We start from the raw sequence: 26,144 nt of genomic DNA on the forward strand, positions 1-26,144 counted from the left end.
TATTTGAGATTGTAATGGCAAAAGTGTTTTTTATTTAAAAATATATTAAAATAATTTTTTTATTTTTTTATTTTTTTAAAATTATTTTTAATATTCATAATATCAAAATGATTAGAAAACATAAAAATAAAATTATTTTAAATAAAAAAATCAAATTTTTTGAAAATCCCAAACACACTACAAGAGAATTGTTCAAGGTTTTTCAACATCTTGAAGAACGACATGTGCAGCATTGCGTCCAGGTGCGCCCATCACACCACCACCTGGATGGGTTCCACTTCCACACAAATACAGCCCTTGGAGAGGAGTCCTATAGCTCGACCTGTATGGTCAAGAACAAATAATTTGTTTAGAATACCATGCATGATTTTTTTTTAGCAACAACATCCTATTTGTTACTCTTTAAAAATTCACTTGTTAGAGTTACCATCCTTTCACCGGTCGCATGAGGAAAAGGGAATCCAATCCCATAGCACCGTGGAATATATTCCCTCCTGTAAGAAACCATTCAAGTATCAGGAAATTTGGTAGCTTGTGGAGAACCTGGAGAATCTGGAGTTCAGTTAAATTTGAGACTGATCGCTTAAAAACAAATCATCTTTTGAAGATTGTGTACTACGAGGACCTAATTCTAATTATCTAATGGCGGTAACTTCGTGCCTGTATTCCTTGTCTCATTCATTGTTACGAAATGACCTGTCTAAAATCCAAAAGCAGATAATTGGTGCCGAAAAGGTACCTGTAAGACCAATTTCCCTTTCAAGATCTGGTGGAGTCAACATGTCATAGCCAATGATTGATGAGCTGAACCCAGGGGCATATTCCTCAATCAAGCTAAAACATTTTTGTGCAAATGATTCCTATAAAGCAGATCATTTTTTTTTCAGAGTTCAAAAGATGAAACTTGCACCTTTTACTGAATGGAAGTGAGAATCACATGTAGCATGAGAAATTAGAAGCATTATCATGTATAAAACTTAAGACTGTAATAAACACTAGCTGACATTGTAAAAGAAGAAAAACGAGATCTTCTGGTCAAACACTGAGAGACTCAGCCTAGATCGTAGGCACAGGGGGGCCAATTATAAGGTCACAGTAATGTTTAAGTTCCCCCAACCTTGGAAGTAGAGGCTAAAATTTCAACAATTTAACTTACTCTATAAGCAGAATCTCCCCAGCTTCCATCTGAAGGCTTATAGGGTGTGTATTGGACAAACAAGTTGATCACATGCTTACCTGCAAATAGAGGGTAACATTCCAATGGTGTTGTCCAATACAGGAAATTATAACAGATTAAGTTGCATCAAAAACAAAGTTTCATGTACCAGGAGGAGAAATAGTTTTGTCCAATACAGAAGGAATTGTCATTTCGATAACTGGCCTTCTTGATGGTACCCCATTGACAGCATCTTGACAAGCCAAATCAATCTCCTCCATACTTTTAAAGAAACACAGAACAAAAGTGTGCAGTGGATTGTCAATTCTCCATTAAGGTAGTAAAAATCAAATCTAATAATAAAAGGTGGTGATAGTTTGTTTGAGGCATCATCCAGTAATGTTTTGCAGGATCATCCAGTAATGTTTTACAGTTGTCAGTAGTTGTCCACTGGGCTGGATGTTTTTTCCAGCCACCATTGTAACAACCAGTAATTCTACAAGATATCTAACTCTATTGCTAAGAACTTTTTGCATGATTACCACCATTTCTTTCCAGCTTGATGTCACTAGTAAGAAAATCAGCAGAAATGAGTTACCTGTTCAGTAGACACACCCCTACTTCCTGTTTCAATTCTAACAAATAACAAACTGAAACACATTATACAAACAGCAGCAAAAGAAAAGCTGGCTAAATCAATCAATTACATCACCATGCAAGTTCTAGTGTCTCCCTAAATTGAGATCAGCTAGCAGAAAACTAGAAGAAAATTTTGGCCCATGATTGGCTAATCATCTTCTACTCTATTTGGGTCTCAACGCCCACTTTAAAACTTAAAAATCAAGAGTCTTACAGATTAGGTCAAGAACCAACAGAACAGTACTGCAGATCTAAAAGGATACCTCTCTGAACCAATATGAATAGTGCCCACGTGCTGAGGACCAGCATCAGGATGGTTCAACTTGCAGCATTGAAATTGGGGGAGTTTATCAACAGCTAGATTAATCTTTGTAGTTGCCTGTATTTGTTTGCAGAACCACGAAGATTGGGTCTAAATAGAATCAAGCTATGCATTTATGACAGAAATTTCAAGTCAAAAAAATCAAGCTTACAGAGCTATAGTCAGAGTACTTCAGGGCACGGGTAAAATCATCAGGAAGGGTATTATTAGGGACTAATTCCTGTGCCATAAATGCATAATACATCACCAAAACCAAAGTTTGTTTAGGACATAAGTTAATTTAAAAACAAAAGCTCGGTATACATGATATTTCCAATATCGCTTTTACAAACTCAATAGGCTGTTCATCTCAGAAAAATTAGTGATGGAAGAACATAATTAAAATTTTACCAAGAAAGTTTTATAAGGAGTGGCATTTGACAGAACAATTGGAGAGAGAACTTCTGTACCATCAGCCAGTAATACCTAAATAATTTGATCATGTTCACTGTATCTGATTAGTTTGATCTGAGATTTTAAACACACTTAATATATAGAACTGCTTAATGAACTAACCCCATTCACAGTGCCTGAATCCTTGATCATCAATTGTGAAACCTGGACAAAGAAAAGAAAATATCAAAGATAGCCTAGAACAATTCCACAAGGCACCAATGCAAACAGCTAAACATACAAACAAGTGAAGTTTAGGAAATGAAAGCATGATTGGCTCTCAACTTACATGACAGTGATTGATGAATCAATATATCTTAGCTAATTAAGTTCAATTAACCTTACCATCATCATTAAGGCATTTCAGAAGTAGCATAAGAAATTCAACTTAATCTCCAAAGCGTAACAGATGCTAACATGAACATACAAAGCCATATTCATGTAGAGAAAAGAAATGATGATCAAAGCATCATGAATTAACTTCAGCTGAGTTCGCATCGTGAATGATTCCAAACCTCATATTAAAAGGTAGGCAGTTAAGGGACAAACAATCAGTTATCCATCCAAAGATAGCTACTTTCCTTTTTTTTCAGATGTATATTGTTTGTTTTCACTTGTAGCAGGTGCCTTAAGAAAGAAAAGATTAATTGAACCAAAGATACCTCTGCACTTGTCACAATATGAGCCCCAGATTCCCTAGCAGCATTTGCGATAGCAGAGGATACTGAACCCATCCCACCTTCAACATACCTACAAAATATGACTTCTCATGTATAATTGCTGATGAATGTGGTGCTTATAATGTGACAAAGGCACACTACGTTTTTATACATCTGAAAGAAGAAAATGTGTGAGGAACAATATGTAAGGTAAAGAAAAGATGAGTCAAATGAATTAAATTGAGAATTTAGATGAAGCCAAAGTTGTGAGTTAGTTAAAGAAGATTAGAGTAAGTTTATTTCATGAGCTTCAACATAACAATCCTAATGTTTCACATACAAAGAGCATATGCATATTGGAGGTACTCTCAACTCATAATGAAAGTTCTACAAGCTTGGCTTGTTAAACTGATGGACGATGCAGAAACCTTTCCTTTTTGAAGACAAAATGACTGCACTGGGATTCAATGCCACATCACAATTTAGTTAGATTAGCCTGGTTCCGATTAAAAAGGAAAAAAGGTTATTAGTGGTAACACATTAGAGCAATAAAAAATAAAGAGATCTAGGCAATTTACAGCTTTCTATTTCTGTGATTGACAATCAACACATCAAAACAGCAATGGAAATACATACGACCAAATTCCACGTTCCCCATCAGTTTCTCCCATCACGTGATGTAGCAAAACATATCCACTCCCTGGTGTATGGACACTTGCCTGCATATACATTCAAGAAACCAAAAAAAATGGTTCAATCCACAGTATTTGCTTTCTTCTTCCGAACCCCCCCCCCCCCTCCCATATTTCATCATTAGAGGGGAGTAAGTTAATAGGCATGCCTCTGCATGTGCACTGTGCACTGTGTGCTGCTACCTGCTGAGTGTTTTACATGAAATGAACTAGATCTAAAACTAATTTTCCACACTGGTGCTGGAATCTTACCGTAGAACCTATCACAGCATCTGTTGCAAGAGTTGCCTTAAGAACATCTGTCTGTAAATTCAGCAGCAGAATATTAAAAAGCCAAAAATCATAAAAACACAACAAAGATTCGAATCCAATGCATATTATAAACAATATCATATTTACAAAGCAAATATAATCACCAAAACTTCATCAAAATTAGTTGCAATCACTTTGTTACCATTAGAGAAAAATGAGTGACATCCACTCATAATTGTATGCTTTAAACAGTTTTTATTTTATTGTTGATTCTTGAACTTAAACACATTATGAACATGCTACATATAAACAAATGAAAGGAATTAACAAAAAACACTTCTCAAAAATTTCCTTCTTTGAATTAGAGAATAAAGTACTAAGAAAACTAGTTAGATAACAAACCTCAAACCATTTATTCAAAACCTTCGAAGCTGGAGACAACAAAAGGTCCATAAAATCCCTGCCAAAATCAACAAGCATATCCTAACATTCAAAGTTCGAATATCAGCATTCCTAATCGCCTTTTCTTACTTAGTTCTACTACCTAACCAAACCCACGGACTTGGATCACTAAAAGAGCTCTTACACCAAATCTTTTTGCCCTAATGAGAGCGCTTGCCGCATAAAACCTGCCCAAAAAGCCGATTTTCTCAATTTGTCCATCAATCGATCATTAAAAGACGCTCCATTTTGCGCAGTTTCTGGTGGTGGCGAGTCCAACAAAGGATCCATCAACTTACAGAAACTCTCTAGCTGCTTCTCATATCTGCAAATGCCAGTTTTTTTATTAAAAAATAATAATAAACAAAACAAACCATTTATCTCAAAGGTAAAAACTAATTAAGAGAGAAAGAAAGAAAGAAAGAAAGAAAACTAATCATTACCTGTGATATGCATTGGCGTCATTAACAGAGAACTTAGAGATCTCTGGATGATTAAGCTCTCTATCAGGCCCTAATAAAAGGTAGCTTCCATCTAAACACGGCGTAAACGACGACGGGCTCCTCTTCAACAACTTCAATCCATGCCTCCCTAGCTCCAACTCTCTTCAAGCACGGATAAATAACGATTATTAAAACGACATGTCAAACGCGGACTGAAAAAAAAACAAAATGAAAATAGAGATTTTGTGTATGTAGTTTACTTGATGAGTGAAGGACGGAGGAGACTTTGGAGATAACTACAGCGAGAGAACTTGAAGCCTGGAATCAGTTCTTCCGTTACGGCAGCTCCGCCGATGACGTGGCGGCGTTCAAGAACGGCGACGGATAGGCCGGAGCCAGCTAAATAAGCGGCAGCTGTTAGGCCGTTGTGGCCGGCGCCGATCACCAGCGCGTCCCATTTCTTCTCCTTCAGTGAGGTCGAGGCATTGGTTGCCGTGCAAAAGCTCCGTCTCCACATTACGGTGTTTTTTTCTTAAAATAAAAAAAGTTTCTGTTTGGCTTGTTTCTGTTGGCGATTCTTAAAAATGAATAGTTGTGGGGTTTGGAGGGAGAATCAGGCGGTGGAGTGGAGTGAGGCAGCAGTGGCAGGGGGTGGAGTGGAAACAGTTAGGCAGCGCGACATAGATTATTTTTTACAATATTTTTTTATTTAAAATAATAATTTTTAAAAATTATTTTTAATATCATAATATTAAAAAAAATCAAGTAAAATCTTTTTAAAAAAATCATAAAATGTTGTTTTAATCATAGTTTTGAAACCCAACCCGGTGATCGACCCGGTTTAATGACCTGGTCACGGGTTAGATGGATTGATCCGGGTTAACCCGGGCCAACCCAAAAAAAATAAAAAAATATATTAATCACATGAGGGGCCGGTTAAGGAGGAGGAGCCATGTGGGCTACATTACCAAATTAATCTAATGAGGTAAGATTTTTTTTCCACTCGGATTTGAAATATTTTTTATTTGAGTTCAAGGCACAGAGCCCTAGACAATGAAGAGTGAAGAGTAGTTGAGAACTTCTCCTACAATCCAGAAGCTAGAAGTATGCTCTCTCTCCTACATTTCAAAAGCTAGAAATCTGCTCTCTTCATATTCGAGCATTTCACTTTCCTTTTCTTTTTATTTGTTGAGATGTTACCCTCCTGTCAAAATTACTAATCACAAATGGATTCAAAGTTTGCCACAGTGGAGAAAGAATCAATTGATGAGGATTTTTAAGCTGGTGCAATGGCACTTAGTTGCCACAGTGGGGGTGGGTACTTCTGATAATGATGGGAACGGGAATGATGAAGAGAAAAGGAACACGAAGATTTCAGATGAGGATTTAGAGAGGCTATTTGTTGAGTACTTGTAAAAAATACGGTTGTCTCCAAAGATTAGATCTTACAAACTGTTGTTGTCTTTCTTTGTCAGGAAGGTAGCCGGGTCTCAGCCGGGTTTATCCGGGTCGACTCGCCAGGTCGACCGGGTTTCGCCGGGTCAACTTCCAAGCGGGTTTTTACTTAGACCCGGACCGGTTCCAAGCCCGGGTCGGCCGGGTCCCGGATCGACCCACCGGACCAGTCCGGATTTCAAAACTATGGTTTTAATAGTAAAAACAAACATTTCCTTTATCTATTTTTCTTTTTTTTTATTTGTTTGTGAAAGAAAGATAATCTCAATTTAGTTGAACTAAAATTTATAAATAAAGAAGTACTAATTTAATTATAAATTCTCAATTATTCTATAAAATTATTCAAATCTATAAAGAAAAATTGAAACAATCCGTTCATTTTTTCTTACAAAAAAGATGTTCAAACTCGAGATCATTTGAAAGAGAACAGAGAATACTAATATTAATTGAACTACAATTTATTAGCAAAAGAATCCATACATGAAGAAATATATAATTAATCAAAGAATGCACATCTGGAAAGAAAACTAATGACAGGAAAGTCACCTTCCATTAGTTCTCTTAATGGACATTGATGTGAAGGGTAAACTGAACCTTTTCGAAAAGTTCAGGAATCGAATGAGCAAAAGTCCTGGGAAGAATTGATAATATACCTAAATTTCAAGGAGGAAAATGAAATTATCCCACCCTTGCATCATCACAAACAAATTTTCGAGAAAGAATCTGTTAGCCCAATAAGAGGGACTAGCCACCTGGCCTTGGTCAGATTAATCAGTGTTCAAAATTGTTAATAGAAGAAGAGGAAGGGGAGGAGGAGGGGAGGTCGTGTGCAGCAAGAAAGTAGGAAGATTGAAATCAATGCTTACGAAGTCGAATTTCCATGTTAAGTTATCTTTTCGTTTTCAAATAAAATCTCAAAATCAATTAATAATTAGGTCGGATTTATCTCAACAAGAACATGATAGTTTAGGCAAAATTAGTTGATACTAGTTAAATGCCCCGCGCGATGTCGCGGGTCAATTATTTTTTGCATTTCAAAAAAAGTTAAGATCTAAAAATGTTAGGTTTTCTTGTAAAGTTATACCCAAGCGTCTTAAGTTTGGGTGAAACGCTTGATCCAAAAGTAATGTTTATAATATTAATAATAACATTAAACTTGGGTCAACCCTTAGCATAAAAGTATCTGGACTGCAATACCAGACCCAATAGCATTGGACGTGGGTCTGGCTGCAAGGTCGTGTCATAAAAGTATGATAATTAAATAGATTAGTTAAAAAGAAAAAAACAAAGAAAAAAAACCAACAGGAAGAAAAAAACTAATGAAGAAAACGAAAAAAAATATGAATTAACTGAGTTAACCTTTCAAATCAGGTTAACCCGTCATACCTTGAATTCACATCGTGAAAGTTTGATAATTAAAAAGAAAAAAACAAATTAATAGGTTAACACAGAATTAACTGGGCTAACTTGTCAAACCAGGTTAGCCTGTCAAATCCGGAATCCGTGTCATGAAAGTTTGATAACTAAATAAAAAAAAAATTTAACATTAATAATTTAAATTAAACAAAAAAAATTAATTAAAAAGAAAAAAACAAAAGACATCAGCCTTTTCATTGTGGACTGCACTGTGCAGTCCACAGTCAAAGGCATAAAAACAACAAGAAAACAAAAAGAAAAGCTAAAGGCATCAGTCGAGAACTACTTAGAAAAAAATTTAATATTAATAAACTAAATTAATTAAATAAAATTAATTAAAAATAAAAAATAAAAGAAAAAAAATCTCTAAGAAGAAAAAAAAAACTAAATAGAAAGAAATTTAACATTAACAAACTAAACTAAACGAAAAAAAAAATTAAAAAGAAAAAAAAGCAAAAAAAAATTACAGGTTAACTCGTCAAATTAGGTTAACCCGTTAAACCCGGGATTTGTGTCATGAATGTCTGGTAACTAAATAAAAAAAAGTGAAAATTAACAAACTGAACCAAACAAAAAAAAATTAATTAAAAAGGAAAAAAATTTGGGTTAACTCGTCAAACCATGTTAACCCGTTAAACCCAGGATCTGTGTCATGAAAGTCTGATAACTAAATAAAAAAAATTTAACATTAACAAACTAAATTAAACAAAAACAATTTATGAAAATAAAAAAACAAAAAAAATTAACTGTCAACCCATAATTAACTGGGTTAACCCGTGAAACTCAAGATATGTGTCATGAAAGTTTGATAACTAAATAGAAAAAAAATTAGCATTAACAAACTAAACTAAATGAAAAAAATTAATTAAAAAGCAAAAAAAAAGCAATTTTTTTTTCTGGGTTAACTTGTTAAACCAGGTTAACCCGTTAAATCCGGAAAATGTGTCATGAAAGTCTGATAACTAAATAGAAAAAATTTAATATTAATAAACAAAATTAAATTAAACAAAAAATTTTGTTAAAAGAAAAAAAACAAAGAAAGAAGCAAAAAAATAATCCCGAAAGGCATAAAAAAAAGCTAAAAAAAATGAGACAGCTTAAAAAAAAAAACCTAAAGCATCAGTGTTTTAGTGTGGACTGCACTGTGTAATCCACAGTAAAACACTAATCCCTTTTAGTATATGTTACAATTAATTAAAAAGAAAAAAAGCAAAAAAAAATTTCAGGTTAACTCGTGAAACCCGGGATCCGTGTCATGAAAATCTGATAACTAAATAAAAAATTTAACATTAACAAAAAAATTCATTAAAAGAAAAAAACACAAAGAAAAAAGCAAAAAAAAAACCCATAAAGGCTAGAAAACAAAAAAAAAAAACAAAGAAAAAAACAAAAAAGAAGAAGAAGAAGACAGCTCAACGTTTCACTGTGGACTTGCACAGTGAAACACTGAGCAATTTTAGTTTATTGTCAATTAACAAACTAAACTAAATGAAAAAAATTAATTAAAAACTCGCCAAACCAGGTTAACCCGTTAAACCCGGGATCCGTGTCATGAAAATTTGATAACTAAATAAAAAAATTAACATTAACAAACTAAATTAAATAAAAAAACTATTAAAAGAAAAAAACAAAAAAAAATTGACGGCACGTGAAACCAGGTTAACCCGTGAAACCTGAAATATGTGTTATGAAAGTCTAATAACTAAATAGAAAGAAATTTAATATTAACAAACTAAAGTAAATGAAAAAAAATTAATTAAAAAGAAAAAAAAGCAAAAAAAATTTTTTTGGGTTAACTCGTCAAACCATGTTAACCTATTAAACTCGGGATTCGTGTCATGAAAGTCTGATAACTGAATAAAAAAAATTTAACATTAACAAAAATAAATTATTAAAAGAAAAAAAACCCTAAAAGTGTAAAAAAAATGAAAAAACCGTCATGAAAGTCTAATAACTAAATAGAAAGAAATTTAACATTAACAAACTAAAGTAAACGAAAAAAATTAATTAAAAAGAAAAAAAAAGCGAAAAAAAAATTTCTGGGTTAATTCGTCAAACCATGTTAGCCTGTTAAACCCGGAATCCGTGTCATGAAAGTCTGATAACTGAACAAAAAAAACAAAAAAAACCCTAAAAGTGTAAAAAAACAAAAAAAAAACCAGCTCATCTTTTTCTAAATAGAAAGAAATTTAACATTAACAAACTAAAGTAAACGAAAAAAATTAATTAAAAACAAAAAAAACAAAAAAAATTCTAGGTTAACTCTTCAAACTATGTTAACCTATTAAACCCGGGATCCGTGTCATGAAAATCTGATAACTGAATAACAAAAATTTAACATTAATAAAAAAAACTCTAAAAGTGTAAAAAAAAAATAGCTCGAAAGAAAAAAAACCTAAAAGTAGAAAAAAAAAAAAAACCAGCTCATCTTTTACTATGAACTGCACTGTGCAGTCCACGGTAAAAAATTGAGCCCTTTTTAGTTATAGTTCAATTGTAGCCATTTTGAAAGGATAGGGTTTAGCTACTGTTTTCTAAAAAGATTTTCCAGATTAACAGGAAAGAAGTTTAATCAGCATGAATCAAATTTCTTCTTCTATGAATCATGTAAAGGGAGGATGCTTAGTATGGCAGGAAGAATATGCATGATTAAGAGTGTTCTAAACTCATTGCCCCTTTACTTTATATCAATATTCTTAATGCCCAAAGGGGTATGCAGGCTTCTTACATCCATTCAAAGAAGATTCCTCTAGGCAGGGGTTGCTAAACAGAGAAAGATTTGCAAGGTTCAATGGTGCACAGTTATCAGAGAAAAGACTTGTGGAGGTTCAGGTATCAGATCCTTACTCGAAAAGAATAAAGCTATGTTATTCAAATGGCTTTGGTGACTAAGCACGGAATGTGAAGGTAAATGGAGCGATTTAATCTGAAAAAAGTACCTCCTAAGTTTTGAGAATGGTCTTCCTGATTGCAGCAAGAAACTATCAGGTATTTGGCAGGGAATAATAAAAACAATAAATCCATCAGAAATTAGTGTAGAAACTTTAAGAAATAGCACTAGATTTGTAGTCGGGAATGGCGAGTCTGTTCACTTTTGGAATGATACGTGGTTGGGAGGTTCATCGCTGAAACATAGACATATGAGACTGTACAGATTGTCTGCTGGGAAGCTGGTGACAATTTCGAACATGGGCTCATGGTATAATGGATTCTGGACTTGGCAGTTGGGTTGGACAAGAGAATTAAGGGCTTTTTAGCTTCATCTAGTCTTTTCACTGCAAGGTTTCCTAAACGAGATTCAGTTGCTTCAATGGTAACCAGATGCTAAAATCTGGATCAATATTGAAAGAGATGGGAAATTTTCAGTTAAATCTTGCAATACACCAATTGATGGATTGGATTATCATGGAACTTGCTCTTTTACACCAAACATCTGGGATTCTGCAGCTCCCTAAAGATTCAGACATTTTTATGGTTAGCCGTGCAAAATAGATTATATACATGATCCTTTCTTTTTTAGCAGACTGTTAATTCCAGTTGATCAATCTTGTTATCCTTTCTTTTGCAAAGACTCCAGACGATTTGTTACTTCAGTGCAAGTTTGCTTGAAATTTTTAATCAAAATTCATCTTTTAGTGGGGCATCTCTGCGGCGTCCCGAAGACTTTCGATGAGCTATTTTTCAAATGGTATATAATGGCTAAGGGTAAATTTCAAAGGAAAGCGCGAAATATTCTCTTTTTTGGTGTTGCTTAGAGTATTTGGCTAATCAAGAATAATATGATTTTCAAGGAAATTCAACTAGACTAGGAAGCGTGTTTTACTTTAACATTGCATTATCTGTATCTATAAAAATTATGACTTGAATTTTTTTTTTAATATAGATATCCGAGCCAACTTACATATATTATAATTAATGAGCACCACAACTAATAAATTTCTAGTAATTATTATATTAACAACCACATGAATTGAATATAAAATCACAATAAAACAAACAATTATGACTCAAACTTTAGCTATACAGGTAATGACTTCACCGGTTATTGTTTTTTCCCAACTTTTACTCTGTTCTTAGCAATCTCTAGGTTTTGTCTAACCTAAGGTAAGACTTTGTGCAAGTCTCTCTCCTCATTATGATCCCTATATGCACATTCCATTAATAGTTGATCTAGTGCTCAATTAAGTCTCTACTAAACACTCCAATTATCAAATTTTTATGACTAAATTCTCTGCACGAACTTTTTAGCTCGAATATATAATGCCCTAGATAATCTTCACTTAGTTGATTTATATCACTAGGTAGGATGATGTTGCTAATGTTTATGTTCATTGAACAAACCAACCTGCTTTAATACTGATTAAATAGTGCATGATAAAAAAGAAGGAACTGAAATTTGACACAAATCTTAAAATTATAGCTAATTATATTGTGGAGAGAATTATTACTTAATAAACTCTAAGTGCCAATAATTCTTTTTTTTATTTATTAACATGGATGTTCGGGTTAGCTTGCGCTCACCTCGACTAATCCCACGAGCTCTGAAGTTAATGATTATATAAATCTCCGATAGCTATCATATTAATAACCACAAGACTCAAATTTAAAATCAAAAGGGAAGCAAACCTCTTGTTTTTAAACTTTTACTACTCGTTTATTAGATTAGTTAATAATTCTATTAAATAATTAAGAAGTTGTCTATATTGGAATATTGGAACAGACTTGGGTTCTGTCTGCCTAGAGGTAAGTCTTTAGTCATATCCTTCTTCATCATGATCCATGTTTGTACTTAAGTTTACTACCAAAAACTTCATCCAATCAATTCTCTGGTTCTTTACACTATTTTGAGCCCTCACAGTATGATCTTAACGGCCTCCACTCTTTGATTTGCATCGCTAGATGGGATAATATTTGTCAATGTCAATTTCCATTCATCAAGAATGTTAGTCTGCTTTAATATTAATTGACATAGTTTATATTAAAAAAAGATAAAACTAGAGTTTCACAAACCTTAAAATTATGCTTAAATTGTAGGGAAAATTCTGATTTAATAAACTCTGAATGTGAATAATTCTATTAAAAAACAAGCTAAATAGTCTAAATCCTCTTCTTTATATATATAAAAAAATCCTTGTAGAAAGTTATATAGCTAAAAGAAGAAGATTTTCTAACCCTGTACATGCTCAATGAAGCAAGGCCGTGGTGACCAAGGGAACCACGATAATGTTCCTTTCAAGTTGTGTATGCCTATGCTTAATTTTGATTCTCATCAAGTTCCTTAACAGACTCCAATTTACGCACAGTCTGCCTTGCAGTACTCAAAAGGAGTTGAAGGCCCTTCTTACTGCAGATTCCTTCATGGAAACTTGAAAGAGGTCCTCGACTTGACAAAAGAGGCCATCAGCAAGCACATGGAATTATGCCAGCAACCATTCCCTAGAGTTCAGCCTCATGTTTAATTTTATCTGTCATATTTTGGTGCAGGGAAGGATTTCTTTTGGTGGAAAGGCAGTGGAGCACAGTTGGAATAGTCGCTGAACCTGAACAGGTTAAAGAGATATTGAACAATAAAGATGGAAATTACCTCAAGTCTGAGCTGCCATCTTACTCAAAGAAACTCTTTCTGGACGGACTTGTGGCAACTAGGGATGGAAAATGGATTAATCCGCGCAAATTGGCCAATCATGCTTTCCATGGAGAGAGCTTGAAAGTAATTCCTTTTTGTTGTATTTCTGTCTATAGTTGCTTCTCGAGTGTATAGCAAACTTTATTTACGTAGTTTTATGTCAGAATTTATATACCGATGGAGAAGTGTTACTTAATTATCTCAGCAGTTACACAGTTTATTTGGAGAGAAGAAAAAGAAAAAGAAAAAAGGAGCAATTTATGTAGGTACGTTGAGGACCTTCTAACATCTGACTATATTTTTTGTATGAAATTCCTTCTAGCAGCTCAAAAAACTTTTCCGTAACCTCATGGATCCAGGCAACAACTGGCCAAGAGGAATGGCCCCAGACTATTGCCTGGGGCCAAGGAGGCCACGCTGCCCAGCACTCTTAGATACTCTCGTGAGCACACCCTAGAATGTATGTCTAATGTATTTGGATTCCAGTAGCATGTTTGGATTTATTTTTTATTTTTAATAGTTCATGCAACTTGTTTAAATCCAATACTCTATTAAAAATTCTTTCAAGATCTTACATGAGTCTCTTGATATTTTATATTATTCTAATATATATTATTTTAAGTAAAATATAACTCAAAATATTATAAAGTTAAAATAGCTTTTTAGCCTCTTTTCTCCATAAAAAAATAAGACTCATGAGTTATAAATACTCCACGAATCCTTTAAAATATCATTACACTTTTTTTTTCTACAAAAATATTTACTTAAGCATTTGAAAATTTTTATATCTATTAAAGATAATTTTTTAGAAGTATCATTTACTAATTATCTTAACTTATCATGCATCAGACACTAACTAACAATCTTCTTAACTAAAAAAATAAATAAAATTATTAAAATTAAAAAATTAATTAATTATCTAACACATAAACTTTATTACTAAACTTAACTTGAATATATTTGCACATCATCGATAACTTTGTATTGGTGTCGGGGTAGGCAGAGATCAAAGCTAAAAGAAAGTTGCTTGCATGTGGTCGCCGGCCACAATCAATCAAGTGTGTTGAGAAGATTGAAAAGAAGAGATTAATTATTTAAGTTTAAATATGCTATCACATGGGATAATAAAATTAAATGGGCCAAAAAAAGGTGTTAAAGCTTGAACTAAAAGGTAAAGCTCATGATAAACATGAGGCATTGTGAAATTCTTCGAGGCATGATCACTTTTAGACCTGTGTTCTTAGTCAAAACTCAGACACGGTGTTTTTCAAATGCCAGCATTTTGGCAACCTGCTATTGGAGACTAGAGGTGGACAAAGAAAAGCGAAGCAGGCAGACTGCAGACCCCACATGAGATTATAGTTTTAAGGGTGTGTTTTTTTCAATAAAATATGATGATCACAGCTCCTAAAGCTACATTATTTTAAGTTAATCAAGTAATCTCTGAGATCCAACTTGATTTTCAATGTCAGTGAGACCAAAGCCTGCCAGAAATTTCAACACATATGAACAACTCCAGCTCAGCCTAGATTACCCCCCCACCTATGAAACCTTTGCCTTTGCCTAGGAGTCAAGACCAAAATTATTCTCATCAGATTAATAACAAGTTGGCTTAAAGTAATGGCCTCTCGTATCAGTTTGTAATCAGCAAAAGATTTCAAAAACCAGTTTAGCAGTATATCAAATTGTAAATGTTCGGCAATAATGAACACTTGATTTCGGACCATATATATAAAATCAAGTTAGGTCAATTTGGAAGAAGAGAGGACCGGCAAGGCAAACTGTTAGTGTCAGCTCAGTTCGATCACCACCATGAATCTGGGGGGTTTCCGGGACTGAAACTAGATCAGACAGTCCATTTTTTATCAAGAGGACACAATTGGATTTATGCTCTTAACTTCTGAGATGGGTTATATGAGATCAGACCACAGATTCTACTAAGTAAGTGAAAAACAACACAAGAAAACAGCAATCACGGATAGAAAAATAGAATTGGCGGATTTACACTGCATATTATATGTAGGGCATGCAAGAAACAAACTTTTATAAGATAAGAAAATTAGAATCTTAAACCAAATAGAAAAGCGAAATTGACATCTTTCAAGTTTAATTTAAGGGTTTTTTTGGAGCTCAATTTGTTATGGTTAGATCTAACATGCATGTAAAATCATCTATTAAAATATAATATCAGAACAAAAGTTATAGACTTTTCTTATTAGGTTGTTCATTTGACATAAACAAATCTCTTTTTAAATTTAGCTTTGTTCCATTGATTTATAAACGAGTATACTAGGCTTCTTGCATGATAAACTTGTAGCAGATTCAACTGTTTAAAATTATCAGATCATATGGCTCGCCTGCCTGCGTCACCGAGGTTGATTATCAAAGAGGCTTTTTATTTCCCGAGAGCAATACTGGCACCAAATGATAAATCATTTGAATATTTGTATCCAGTGGGTTTATTTCTTTCAAGAATGGTAGGTGAATTTCCTGTTAATAAAATCCCACATGCTCATAAAATAAACAGACATCGTACTTGCAACGGGTATTATTATCACATCCAAACATCATCAAGTGATCGTCGGAAAAGCTTATCTCGACACTGCTGCTATGGCCTGTGAGGTACTTTTCCATTAAATAATGTGTACTTTTGCAAATTTTCAATATGCATTTGCCAACTAGCAAATCATCCCTCGCACCGTGCTGATCGGGCTTAAACACTTGCATCGCAACTTCCTATGCTCGCCTTTCCTTGACTCACATTTCGTGCTTTGTACTGTATTGAATCTCTTGGAAGACCATGCCTTTCTGCTATCTTTCCATTCTCTTGTTTTCATACTCAATTTTGACATCCTGAATTACAATATTGTCTTATTTCCGACAGACATAAACTTGTTTCGCCATTTAAGCATCCTCCACCCTCTCTAAAATCTCTATGGGAGATATGGCATCAAGTTCTTTCCAGCAGCCCAGCACAAATTGGTCAGCCGAACAAAACAAGTTGTTCGAAAATGCTCTTGCGATATATGATAAGGACACTCCGGATCGTTGGGGGAAAATAGCCAAGATTGTCAAAGGAACAACCGAGGAGGAAGTAAAGAAGCAATACGAGATCCTTCTTGATGATATAAAGAGCATTGAGTCGGACAAAGTGCCGCTACCGATTTACAAGAACGAAGGAAGCAGCAAGGAAAACATCATCGGTAGTTATGAAGAGGAGAGGTAATACTAACACATGATCGGTACCTTAATCATCAATCCGAAGTTTGCTGAATGTTTAGTCCCCGAAAGCACAATTCTTATATGGATTGATTAATTTAGATTCACAAACTTGTCGTGAATTCTAGTATAAAAAAATCTCATTTTTGTGCTATTATAGATTTGGAAAAACATTATTGAATGTAGTTCACAACTAGAAAATTGATTTACACCAAAGGAATATTCCAGCGGTGTATAAGCTGTATTTCCATCGATAATTCACGATGAAGTATTTTTCTTCTATAACTATGTTGGGAATTCCCACACCGATTTTTTCTGTCACTATTTTTATTGAAAATTACCAACGGAATATATTCTAATGCTAATGTCATTGCTATTTGACAATTTTGAGGTGGTGATTGGTATGTTGAAAGAATGAAATGATTTCATTATGTTGCTAATGTTTCCTTACTTGGCCCTCTCTTCTGCAGGCTGCAGTAACTAAAGCTCTAGTGGAGAAGGATATCAACAATAGAGACGGCTATTTTCCTTGAAGTTTTGAGTCGTCATTTTTTTACTCTCTTAAATGTGATGATTTCTATCCTATATATGTACCAAAGAAGCAGCATTAAACATTTTATCTGTTGTGTTAACTCTCCTTTCTGCTTTAAAATTAGTCATGGACGCATTCTTTCCTAGCATATGAAATTGATTTCTCAAGAGATTTTATTTGAAAGCTCAAGATAATACCACAAGGGAGAAAAAACGAAAGAGTCAGGAACATGCTGAATTCGGATACAGAAAGGGAAAATGATCCTCTAAGAAAAATGTGCCGTGTAATAGTGTAGTAAAAATGCTTTCATAAGACCAGGAGCTCATGATAATTGATAATCATGAGGCGTTGTCAGCATAATCATTTCTAGTTCGGAGCATGATGTTACAGTAAAAAATCCAGACATGTGTTTTCTCTCTATTACCAACATTTCCATGGGTTGGCAGACAGAAAACCCACCTTTTTCAAGTGTTTGCTTGTCCAAAAATCATGTGCATCACAGTTTGACAAACTTACAGTTCTAAGTCAGTCAGTCAATATATCTCAAGGAAGCAACTTGATTTCCAATGCCAAACATGCCAAAAATTTCTGCAAGAATTACGAAATTACTACATCTCTGCCAACGATACCCCCTTGCGCCATGAAAACTTTGCCTTTGCTTAGGAGTCGAGGATGTTACCAACATAAAAGTGCTAACAAGTTGGCCTAAAGTAAGCACTGGCCTTTCTTCTCTATATATTTTAAATCAGCATAAGATCTTGACTTAACAACATCACCAGCAATTAAGGATCTTTGCAAAAATGAAAACTGAGGTTTAATACTATTAAATGATGTAGTTTTAGTATATTTAGTTTCTTATTAATTCTAGGCACGGCAACATGTAGCTAAAATATAGCTCAACTGGCTTGCGAAAAAACTAGCTAGGGCACTTGGGAAGTAAAAGAAATGCAAACTGCCTGTATCCGTTAGATCACCTTCTGAATCTTTGCGAAGGGTCTTTTTCCATTTTTCCTTTCGTTCTAAGACCATAGATTTTTCATCAGAGAGAACAGAACGGAATCAGCTTTGTGCTCTACCTTACGGGACCGGTTAACTAGGGGCCAGATACTGTTGACTAATGCTGGTTTGCAATTTCTGAGAGCATTACTGGTTCTGATTTCTAAATGACAAATAATTTGAATATCCAGATCAGGGAAGTGGGTCTCGTTTCTTTCAAGATTGTGGAGCGAATTTCCTGCTAATGAAAGTCCACATGCTTATTAAATAGACAAGCATGAAACATAGTACTTGCAAATAATATTGTAAACACCTCCAAAATAGCATCAAGTGATCCTCGAACTCAAAAACACCAATCTCAAGACTCTACTACTATGAGGTGTTTTTCCGTTACATAATTTGTAGTTTTGCAAGTTAGGTTTGGTTAGTATTACATGACAGAATCAGATACACAAAGACATATATAAAATAAATTTATCTCTGAAGTGAATTTATATCCTTTTTGAAAAATAGGATATAATGTTCAATCTGTCTTAACCGTCTACGTTTCTTCTCGTTTTGAGATAGTAACCAGTCACTTATGTCAAGTGTCAACTACAGTGTTTCAGATTTAAGCGTGGCTTGCATTGCAACTTCCTAAATTTCTCACCAGTCACTTCACTTCAGTCTTCTTTCATGATTCACACAATCCATGCTTCTACCCTACTGAATTTTCACACTAGTCTTGTCTAGCAGTCGGCTTTTCTTCCATTTTCTAGTTTTCATACTCAAATTTGATCCTCTATCACATTCTCGATCTTATTCCCAAGACTATAAAACTTAGCTTCACCGTTTTCGCTCTTATCTCGGCAAGAGAAATGGGATCCAGTTCTTTCCCACAGCCTAACTCAAATTGGTCAGAACAGAAAAACAAGTTGTTCGAAAATGCTCTTGCAATATATGACAAGGATAGCCCAGATCGTTGGCGAAACATAGCCGGGTTTGTCGGAGAAACAACAGAAGAGGAAGTGAAGAAGCAGTATGAGATCCTTCTAGACGATATCAAGAGAATCGAGTCAGACCAAGTGCCACTGCCAAATTACAAGAATCATGAAGAAAGCATCAAGGAAAACAGCAACATGAGCATTGAAGGGGATAGGTAACACACACACACACACACACACACACACACACACACACACACACACACACACACATATATATATATATATATATATTTATTTATTTCTAGTTCCTTAATCATTAATAGAAAGAATGGACCACAGATTGCTAAATGTTTAGCCCAACAAAGCATTATTCTTTTGTGCATTGATTGATCTATTAGATTGTGGTTTATAGATTCACAAACTGATAAACAATGAATTCTAAGCAGCATAAAAGCCGATCTTTTTTAGATTATCATGCCATTTTGTAAAACATAACAAAATGTTATAATGAAGGAATCTCGATTGATACAAAAACTGGTTACACTAAATGTAATGGTTGATCTTTTCAATACATAATGTACCATGTACCATGAACAGTGAAATGGAAGCTGATTTCAGTTTTTTCCTGTTTCCTTACTTGACCCTCTCTTCTGCAGGCTGCAGCAACTGAAGCTCTAATGAAGAATGGTCTCAGCTGTAGAGACGGCAATTTTTCCTTGATTCATCATCACCCTTAAACTTTTTTCCTTTCAAGTATAATAAATTCTAAACATATATATATGTACCAAAGATGAAACATTAGCATTTTCTCCCTTGTATTGATTTTCTTTTCTCCTTAACTAGTCATCAATATGTGAAAGATGCATTCTCTCTGGCTCAGCATATAGATCTGACAGATTCAACAATAAATCACAAGCATTTCATTCAGAATCAAAAGGGCCCTCAGCAATCAAAAAGATTCCAACAAATACTGGCAAAGCTAGAAAAAGAAAATTCATAGAGAAAGTAGGAATAAGTCATCAATGATGTTTGAATAATCTTCGGTGGCTAGTTTTTTGTACTTCCAATGCATATATTCTTTTTCCAACATTTATAGAATACCTACTGTATCTCTTAGTTATTTCCTTCTAAATATTTACAATTTTTTCTTCTAAATTTATGCACACGAAATTTTTATCTGTGCTAATAAATGTGAGAGAAGAAATACGTGCACTCCATGATTATTGTTTATCAAAGAGGGATAAAAAAAAAAACACTATATTTTCACCCCCATGCATTAAGCAATTTTGCATGTTCGTATAGTTCAAAAATTTTCAATGTGAATCTAGCTAAAAACTTGGAAATCTTTGACTTGGGCTCTGTTTGTTAAATAGTTAATAAAAGGGTTATGGAGGGAGGGCCCATTCTTAAAATTTGGCCTGGAGGACCCATTTTTCAATGTCAATCCAGCTAAAATCTAGAAAAACTTATTCTGGAGATCTTGAAGAACATGTAAAGAGAAAAACATGAAAATCTTTAATTTGGCATATGTTTGTTAAATAGTTAATAAAAGCTAAAGGAGGGCCAATTTTTTTTAAAAAAAAATTTCTTAACGTCATTGATGGATATTATTCCATGTATGGAGATTTCGAAGAAAAGTCAAAGAGAAAACATGAAAGTCAAAGAACAAAATAAAGAGAGAGAAAATGGATATTCTATTGGCGATTGTCTGCTGTAGTTTTTGTTTTTTTAGTGTATTTTACTTGAAAAAACAATTAAGTTGTTTTTTTTATGTGTTTTTTTTATAGTTTGGATGTGTTTATATAAAAATAAATAATTTTTAAAAAATTATTTAAAAAAAAACATGATTGATCACAAAATACATAGATTGCAGAGACCAACAAGAAACATTTTAATTAAAGTTGATGTTAAAGATTCTAAAATATGAGGACCAAAATAAAATATTTCTTAATCTATAGTGGCTAAAAAGTATTTAAGCCGAAAAAACTTATGCTCACTTGGCACCAACCTGGACAAACAAAATATGCTGCAAGAAATTCTACCATTCGCACCTCTCCGGGCAACGCAGCATCTCTTAAAAAATGGAGCTTGAAAAGGAGATAGAGGGAAAGATGACGACTTGTAATTCCTCCTTTAAGGTTAGTTCCTTGGGACTCTGTCTCTATTGCTGCATTTTTTTTCTTTCTCCTTTCTTTTCTTCTTTAGCTTCATTCTATCAAAAATATACTCATGAAGCAATTGAAAAGTAAATTGCGTGTTTTAACGAAGGAGTTTTGAAAACCTCAAGTTAATAATTTTCTTGTTGGAGAATCCTTAAAGAACATTAACTTGGGTTTAAAATATAAACATGCTTTGTCCATGTGAAGGAATTATATAGCCTCCAAAATAATTGGAAATGGTGTTCTTACAGTTAGGAATAAGGAAGTGCAATGAAAAGCATTTCTTTTATTAGTACGGTATCTCTATTAGTTCCAAAGTTGAAAACTTTCTTGCTATTGTAATTTACAACGGAAAAATATTGATGGGTTGTTGTGAAAATTCAAAAGAAGAAGTTTCATGGAGTGTGACATCAGTTTCAAAGTTGAAAACTTTCATGGTGCTATAATTAAAAGAACAAAAGAAAAAGGGAAATGATTATTGATGGGTAGTTGTGATATTTCAATGGCAGATAATATTGGGTTCATCATCTTTGGCTCGGCGGCAAATTCTCAATGAGATGGGATATGAATTTACTGTTGTGGTATATTCTTAAGCTGCATTCTCTTGTGCTTTTTATTTATTTATTTGTTGAGAATGTTAGTTTTCAATTATGGGTTTTATGTTCTTTTTGTGTCGTTAATGTGATATCGGTTTAGACCGCAGATATAGATGAAAAAAGTATAAGAAAAGATAAGCCAGAGGAATTGGTGATGGCTCTAGCTGAGGCAAAGGTATAACTTTTACACCTGTTATACCTTTTATATGCTTGGATGTCTCAAATGTCATTTTATTGCTTTGAATGGGCTTTATAACTCATTGCTGAGGTTTTCTCAATGTGGGCTTCCTGCATTTGTCCTTGCACAAATTTTGGTTTTGTGATGGATTGCTAACTGGGGCATAACTGAGTCGTTCTGTTTCACTAATAATGTAAAGTTTGCTTTTTTTGTCTTTGTGGGCTTTCTTTTTGTAATGGAACTATGTGAAATTAAATTTGAAAATGGTAGTATTGACTGGCAACTGTGCATATTAGTGACTGTTCTTTCATGGTTCATGGTTGTATTGTTGAACTGCCATATTTATTTAATTTTATTCCCTAGGCAAACGCCATCATAGAAAGGCTTCGAATTGAAGGTCATGTGGAAGAGGATGCTCAGGCAACATTGTTAATTACTGCAGACACAGTATGCTTTTATTCCAGCTCACTATTCTTAATTACGACCTCTACCTATTTTAAATTTGTGTCCTGTGAATCTATTTATTGCTTCATATAGTTCTCCTGTGATTGCTTCTGTATTAAAGGCCTTGTCCCACTTTTGACATTCCTTGTGGAGTTTATCTTACTGCCACGTCTCATTGATTTTTTAGGTGGTGGTGAGTAATGGGATGGTTAGAGAAAAGCCAAATAGCAAGGAAGAAGCACGGGAGTTTATCAAAGGTTTACTTAATTGGGTTCACTCATGTCCTCTACTGTTTATAAAGCTCAACTTGTTTTAGTGGTCAAATATGACTAGTAGTTGCACTATTGCAGGCTATTCCGGTGGTCATGCAGCAGTCATAGGATCTGTGGTTGTAAGTAACCTTACTACTGGAATACGAAAAGGAGCATGGGAAAAAGCTGAGGTACAGCTTATTTGTACTTGTATTTAGCTTAGACTTTACTGGATAGTGACATTCAAATGGTTCCTAGCCCGCATAATCCTGTAGGCATATTGTTCATTCAAAATGGCAGAGTATTGCTTTAAATTCAAGAAAGAGTTTTGCTATCATCTGATCCCACTGAATTACTCTCCTCTAATGTCCATTCCCGTATGAACAACTTGATGAGAAAAAAGGTGCATAGATGCAAAAAGGTTTCCAGATCAATTATTTATCAGCCTCTATATATCCACTGTAACATGTAGGAGAGTGTAATGGTTGTTCTCTATATATATGTTGATTGTTTTCTCCATCTTTCTGGATGGAGATTATGATATGGCAATCTTAACTATTTTATATAGATGAGATGGTAACAGTTATATTTACATGCACAGGCAAAAAATTTCCCATTTGAGCTGTTACTATTTATAGGAATATTTCAGATGGTTCAGTGCTCCTGAGAAAAAAGCAGCAGACCATGAACATATATCTTTTTATCGCCTATTTCTGGGAATTTGTCCCGAAAAGCTGTATTAAATATTTACTTGATGTAAAAAGAACTTTATCTGAAAGCTCTTTGAAGCCTATACGATTCGATGACATTGAGTTTTGAAAGAATAATCTAGTTCACTTATGCAGGTTTATTTCCATGAGATACCTGATGAGATCATTGATAGCGTGGTAAATTTTGTAAATGCATATTCTTTATTGGACTTTGTTTCTGAAGCTATTTTCTCGGCCAACACTGTTTTTAATTTCTCTGTTAATGATGAGATGTGCCTTAGATTGAGGAGGGAAGTACACTCCATGTTGCTGGGGGTTTGACACTGGAACATCCATTGACATCACCATTTGTTGAAGCAGTGGTGAGCTCTCCCTATCCCCCTCCCTTTCTCGTTGACACTGGGTTAGTTATTATACTCTTTGCATAGCTGACACACTCAGTTAGCCAGGGTATTTAGCTCTTCAGGTGCCCACATTATGCCCCAACATGTGGCTATTGCTAGGGTCCTTATCTTCATTTTACAGCCTTCTTCATGTCAAGTGCTGAGTTTTCTTTTAATATTCTTACTTTTGCTTTACTTGGGTCCTCCTTACAAGTGCACAATTCAATGGAGCTTCATTTATCAACTATCTGCTTTAGGATTTATATAACCACACCGTGTCTTGTATGTTCTTTGAGTAGGTCGTGTCTACCCTTTTCCACTCAAATCTGAATGGCATTGAAGCTTAAAATTGCATTAGCAAAGACCACCTCAATGGTTTTTGTTCTTTTTTATGGGCTTAAGCGGCTGAAGTGAACATGTTTGCTGTGTTACAATATACAAGCAGTTGATACTTTGGTTTCGTAGAATACAAGGATTTAACTCCTTCCCTCCGTCTGATTCTTCTGATGAAAACATCAGTGATGTATTTTGCAGGTAGGGAGCACAGATACAGTGTGGGGGCTTTCAAAAGCATTAACCGAAAAACTCATCAAGGATAACCTTGTAGCTGCAAAATCACTCATAGTGAGAACTGTCCACAATTGTTGGGTATTCTGAACCATCTCTTGAAATTCCTAGGCTTAACGCTTACTTTCCATTTGAATCTGCAGGATTGATATCGCTTGAATTCTATTCAGTCCATGGCTCAAGTCTTTTTACTCTTCAAAACTAAACATGCTGACGACGGAGAACTATACTGTCCTGCAAACGAAAAGATGCATACAAGATTCTTTATTGCATTCACATTTTTTTTTTTCTTTTCTAGTGATATTCAAGTTGCAAGATTTTTGAAGTTTCTTTTGCATTTCTTTTTTATTCCTACAGCTAGTTGATTCTTACATTTCTCCAGATTGTTTGCACCGATGTTTCTAATTTCTTTACAATATTTTTTATTAGTACAATCTAACAGTCTTTTTTTTTTTTTCATTTCTTTGTGAATATTGAATAAGAGGGGTGTTGACATTTTCTGCCATTGACAGGCTACATTTACCTGGTGGGCCACTCAAAAGCAGCAAATTTGATAATTCGAAGCTTCTAACTTTTTTGAAAAAATCCATTTCTGTTTAGATTATCCTAGAATCTAAAATAGTTTGTAGATGATGAACAGGATCTATTTTTGTGCAATATAAATGAACATCATTTTCTTCTTATAGTTATTCATTATACAAAAATACTTCAGCAGAATTGCATTTCATCATATACCATTCACGGTCCACGCACTCATAACACGTGGTTCATTTTTTACTTTTTTTCATTCTGATCCCTGTAGTTTGCAAAGTGTACGATGTGGTTATGGAACTTTATTTTCCTCAAGTTTTAGTCTCTAGAGGATAAATGAGAGTGAAAGTTGTTCGAAAAGAGAAGGAAAGAGGAAGAATTTGTGAGCTATATTTCCAACACCTTTGCTTTCCCGACATTTTGGTCCTTTGCTTCATTTCTTGAAGTTGTAACAGAATCATTGTGTGTTGATTTGCACAAGCACTATTTTCATCCAAGTAGAATGATCAGAACAGGCAAGCTAGTAAAACAACGGATCCAGGTGATTAAGTAAAGATGAACTGGGCATTAGACAAATTCAATGCCTAAAACAGATTATGTGTTTTCTGATGAGAGCACAAGAGTGACATCACATCGTTAAGAAATATGAATTTCCAACCATTCAGATGTGCACGGACAGCTATGTCCATGTCCTCTACAGTTGTCCTTTCAAGCCATCCACAGACTCTTCCAAGGGCTTTGATTCTACAAACAGCAGCAGTTCTATCGAAACCAAAGAAATTTAGGAATGCACCATCAACTCGCTTAATTTCAAAGTCCCAAATTTAGGAATGTATTCTTGGTGAAAATCGAAGCCACAGTTCACTTGAACACCAACTGAATTTCAAAGTCTTGAACTTTCAACAAATTTCTACAAAATTAGGAGAAAAAACAAACCCCATCTTTTAATATGACAATGATTTATAACTGAAATTATTCAGAGATGAATACATACACTTTAGCAGTGATTCATTATAAATAAATCCATAATTATCACTTCAGCATTACATTTTTTTTTCATTAATATTGTAAGTTAATAATTCCAATAAAATAAACAATTTCCCCTCTCAAAATTCAAAA

General features: G+C 34.1%; 4 protein-coding genes across 6 annotated transcripts; 3 read left to right on the top strand and 1 right to left on the bottom strand.

Annotated features, from left to right (window-relative positions):
- Positions 1-111: 111 nt before the first annotated feature.
- On the bottom strand, positions 112-5,713 carry LOC133672460 (uncharacterized). The gene is made up of 16 exons (XM_062092882.1): positions 5,297-5,713; positions 5,037-5,198; positions 4,739-4,918; positions 4,555-4,612; positions 4,153-4,203; positions 3,845-3,927; positions 3,212-3,299; positions 2,673-2,714; positions 2,508-2,582; positions 2,269-2,337; positions 2,059-2,174; positions 1,326-1,438; positions 1,157-1,236; positions 740-860; positions 428-494; positions 112-322 (listed from the first exon to the last, which is right to left on the bottom strand). The coding sequence occupies exons 1-16, from the start codon at positions 5,551-5,553 to the stop codon at positions 193-195; spliced, it is 1,692 nt and encodes a 563-aa protein (XP_061948866.1). The 5' UTR covers positions 5,554-5,713; the 3' UTR covers positions 112-192.
- Positions 5,714-16,118: 10,405 nt separating this feature from the next.
- LOC133672351 (transcription factor RADIALIS-like) lies at positions 16,119-17,407 on the top strand. The gene is made up of 2 exons (XM_062092736.1): positions 16,119-16,755; positions 17,223-17,407. Exons 1-2 carry the CDS (start codon positions 16,469-16,471, stop codon positions 17,230-17,232), a joined length of 297 nt encoding a protein of 98 aa, XP_061948720.1. The 5' UTR covers positions 16,119-16,468; the 3' UTR covers positions 17,233-17,407.
- A 1,215-nt stretch (positions 17,408-18,622) lies between these two features.
- LOC133672345 (transcription factor RADIALIS-like) lies at positions 18,623-20,065 on the top strand. Its single transcript, XM_062092731.1, has 2 exons — positions 18,623-19,418; positions 19,863-20,065. Exons 1-2 carry the CDS (start codon positions 19,138-19,140, stop codon positions 19,882-19,884), a joined length of 303 nt encoding a protein of 100 aa, XP_061948715.1. The 5' UTR covers positions 18,623-19,137; the 3' UTR covers positions 19,885-20,065.
- A 1,148-nt stretch (positions 20,066-21,213) lies between these two features.
- On the top strand, positions 21,214-24,928 carry LOC133673007 (uncharacterized). 3 transcript variants are annotated; one of them, XM_062093596.1, is made up of 10 exons: positions 21,214-21,344; positions 21,875-21,946; positions 22,062-22,136; positions 22,503-22,586; positions 22,771-22,840; positions 22,934-23,025; positions 23,680-23,721; positions 23,826-23,906; positions 24,462-24,551; positions 24,638-24,928. In XM_062093596.1, the coding sequence occupies exons 1-10, from the start codon at positions 21,288-21,290 to the stop codon at positions 24,641-24,643; spliced, it is 669 nt and encodes a 222-aa protein (XP_061949580.1). In that variant the 5' UTR covers positions 21,214-21,287; the 3' UTR covers positions 24,644-24,928. The 3 variants fall into 3 exon arrangements, with proteins under 3 accessions (XP_061949580.1, XP_061949581.1, XP_061949582.1); XM_062093597.1 differs by lacking the exon at positions 23,680-23,721; XM_062093598.1 differs by lacking the exon at positions 24,638-24,928 and having other exon boundaries at positions 24,447-24,546.
- Positions 24,929-26,144: the final 1,216 nt, after the last annotated feature.

Source organism: Populus nigra, chromosome 14 (genome assembly GCF_951802175.1).
Source record: "Populus nigra chromosome 14, ddPopNigr1.1, whole genome shotgun sequence".
Lineage (NCBI taxonomy): Eukaryota > Viridiplantae > Streptophyta > Magnoliopsida > Malpighiales > Salicaceae > Populus > Populus nigra.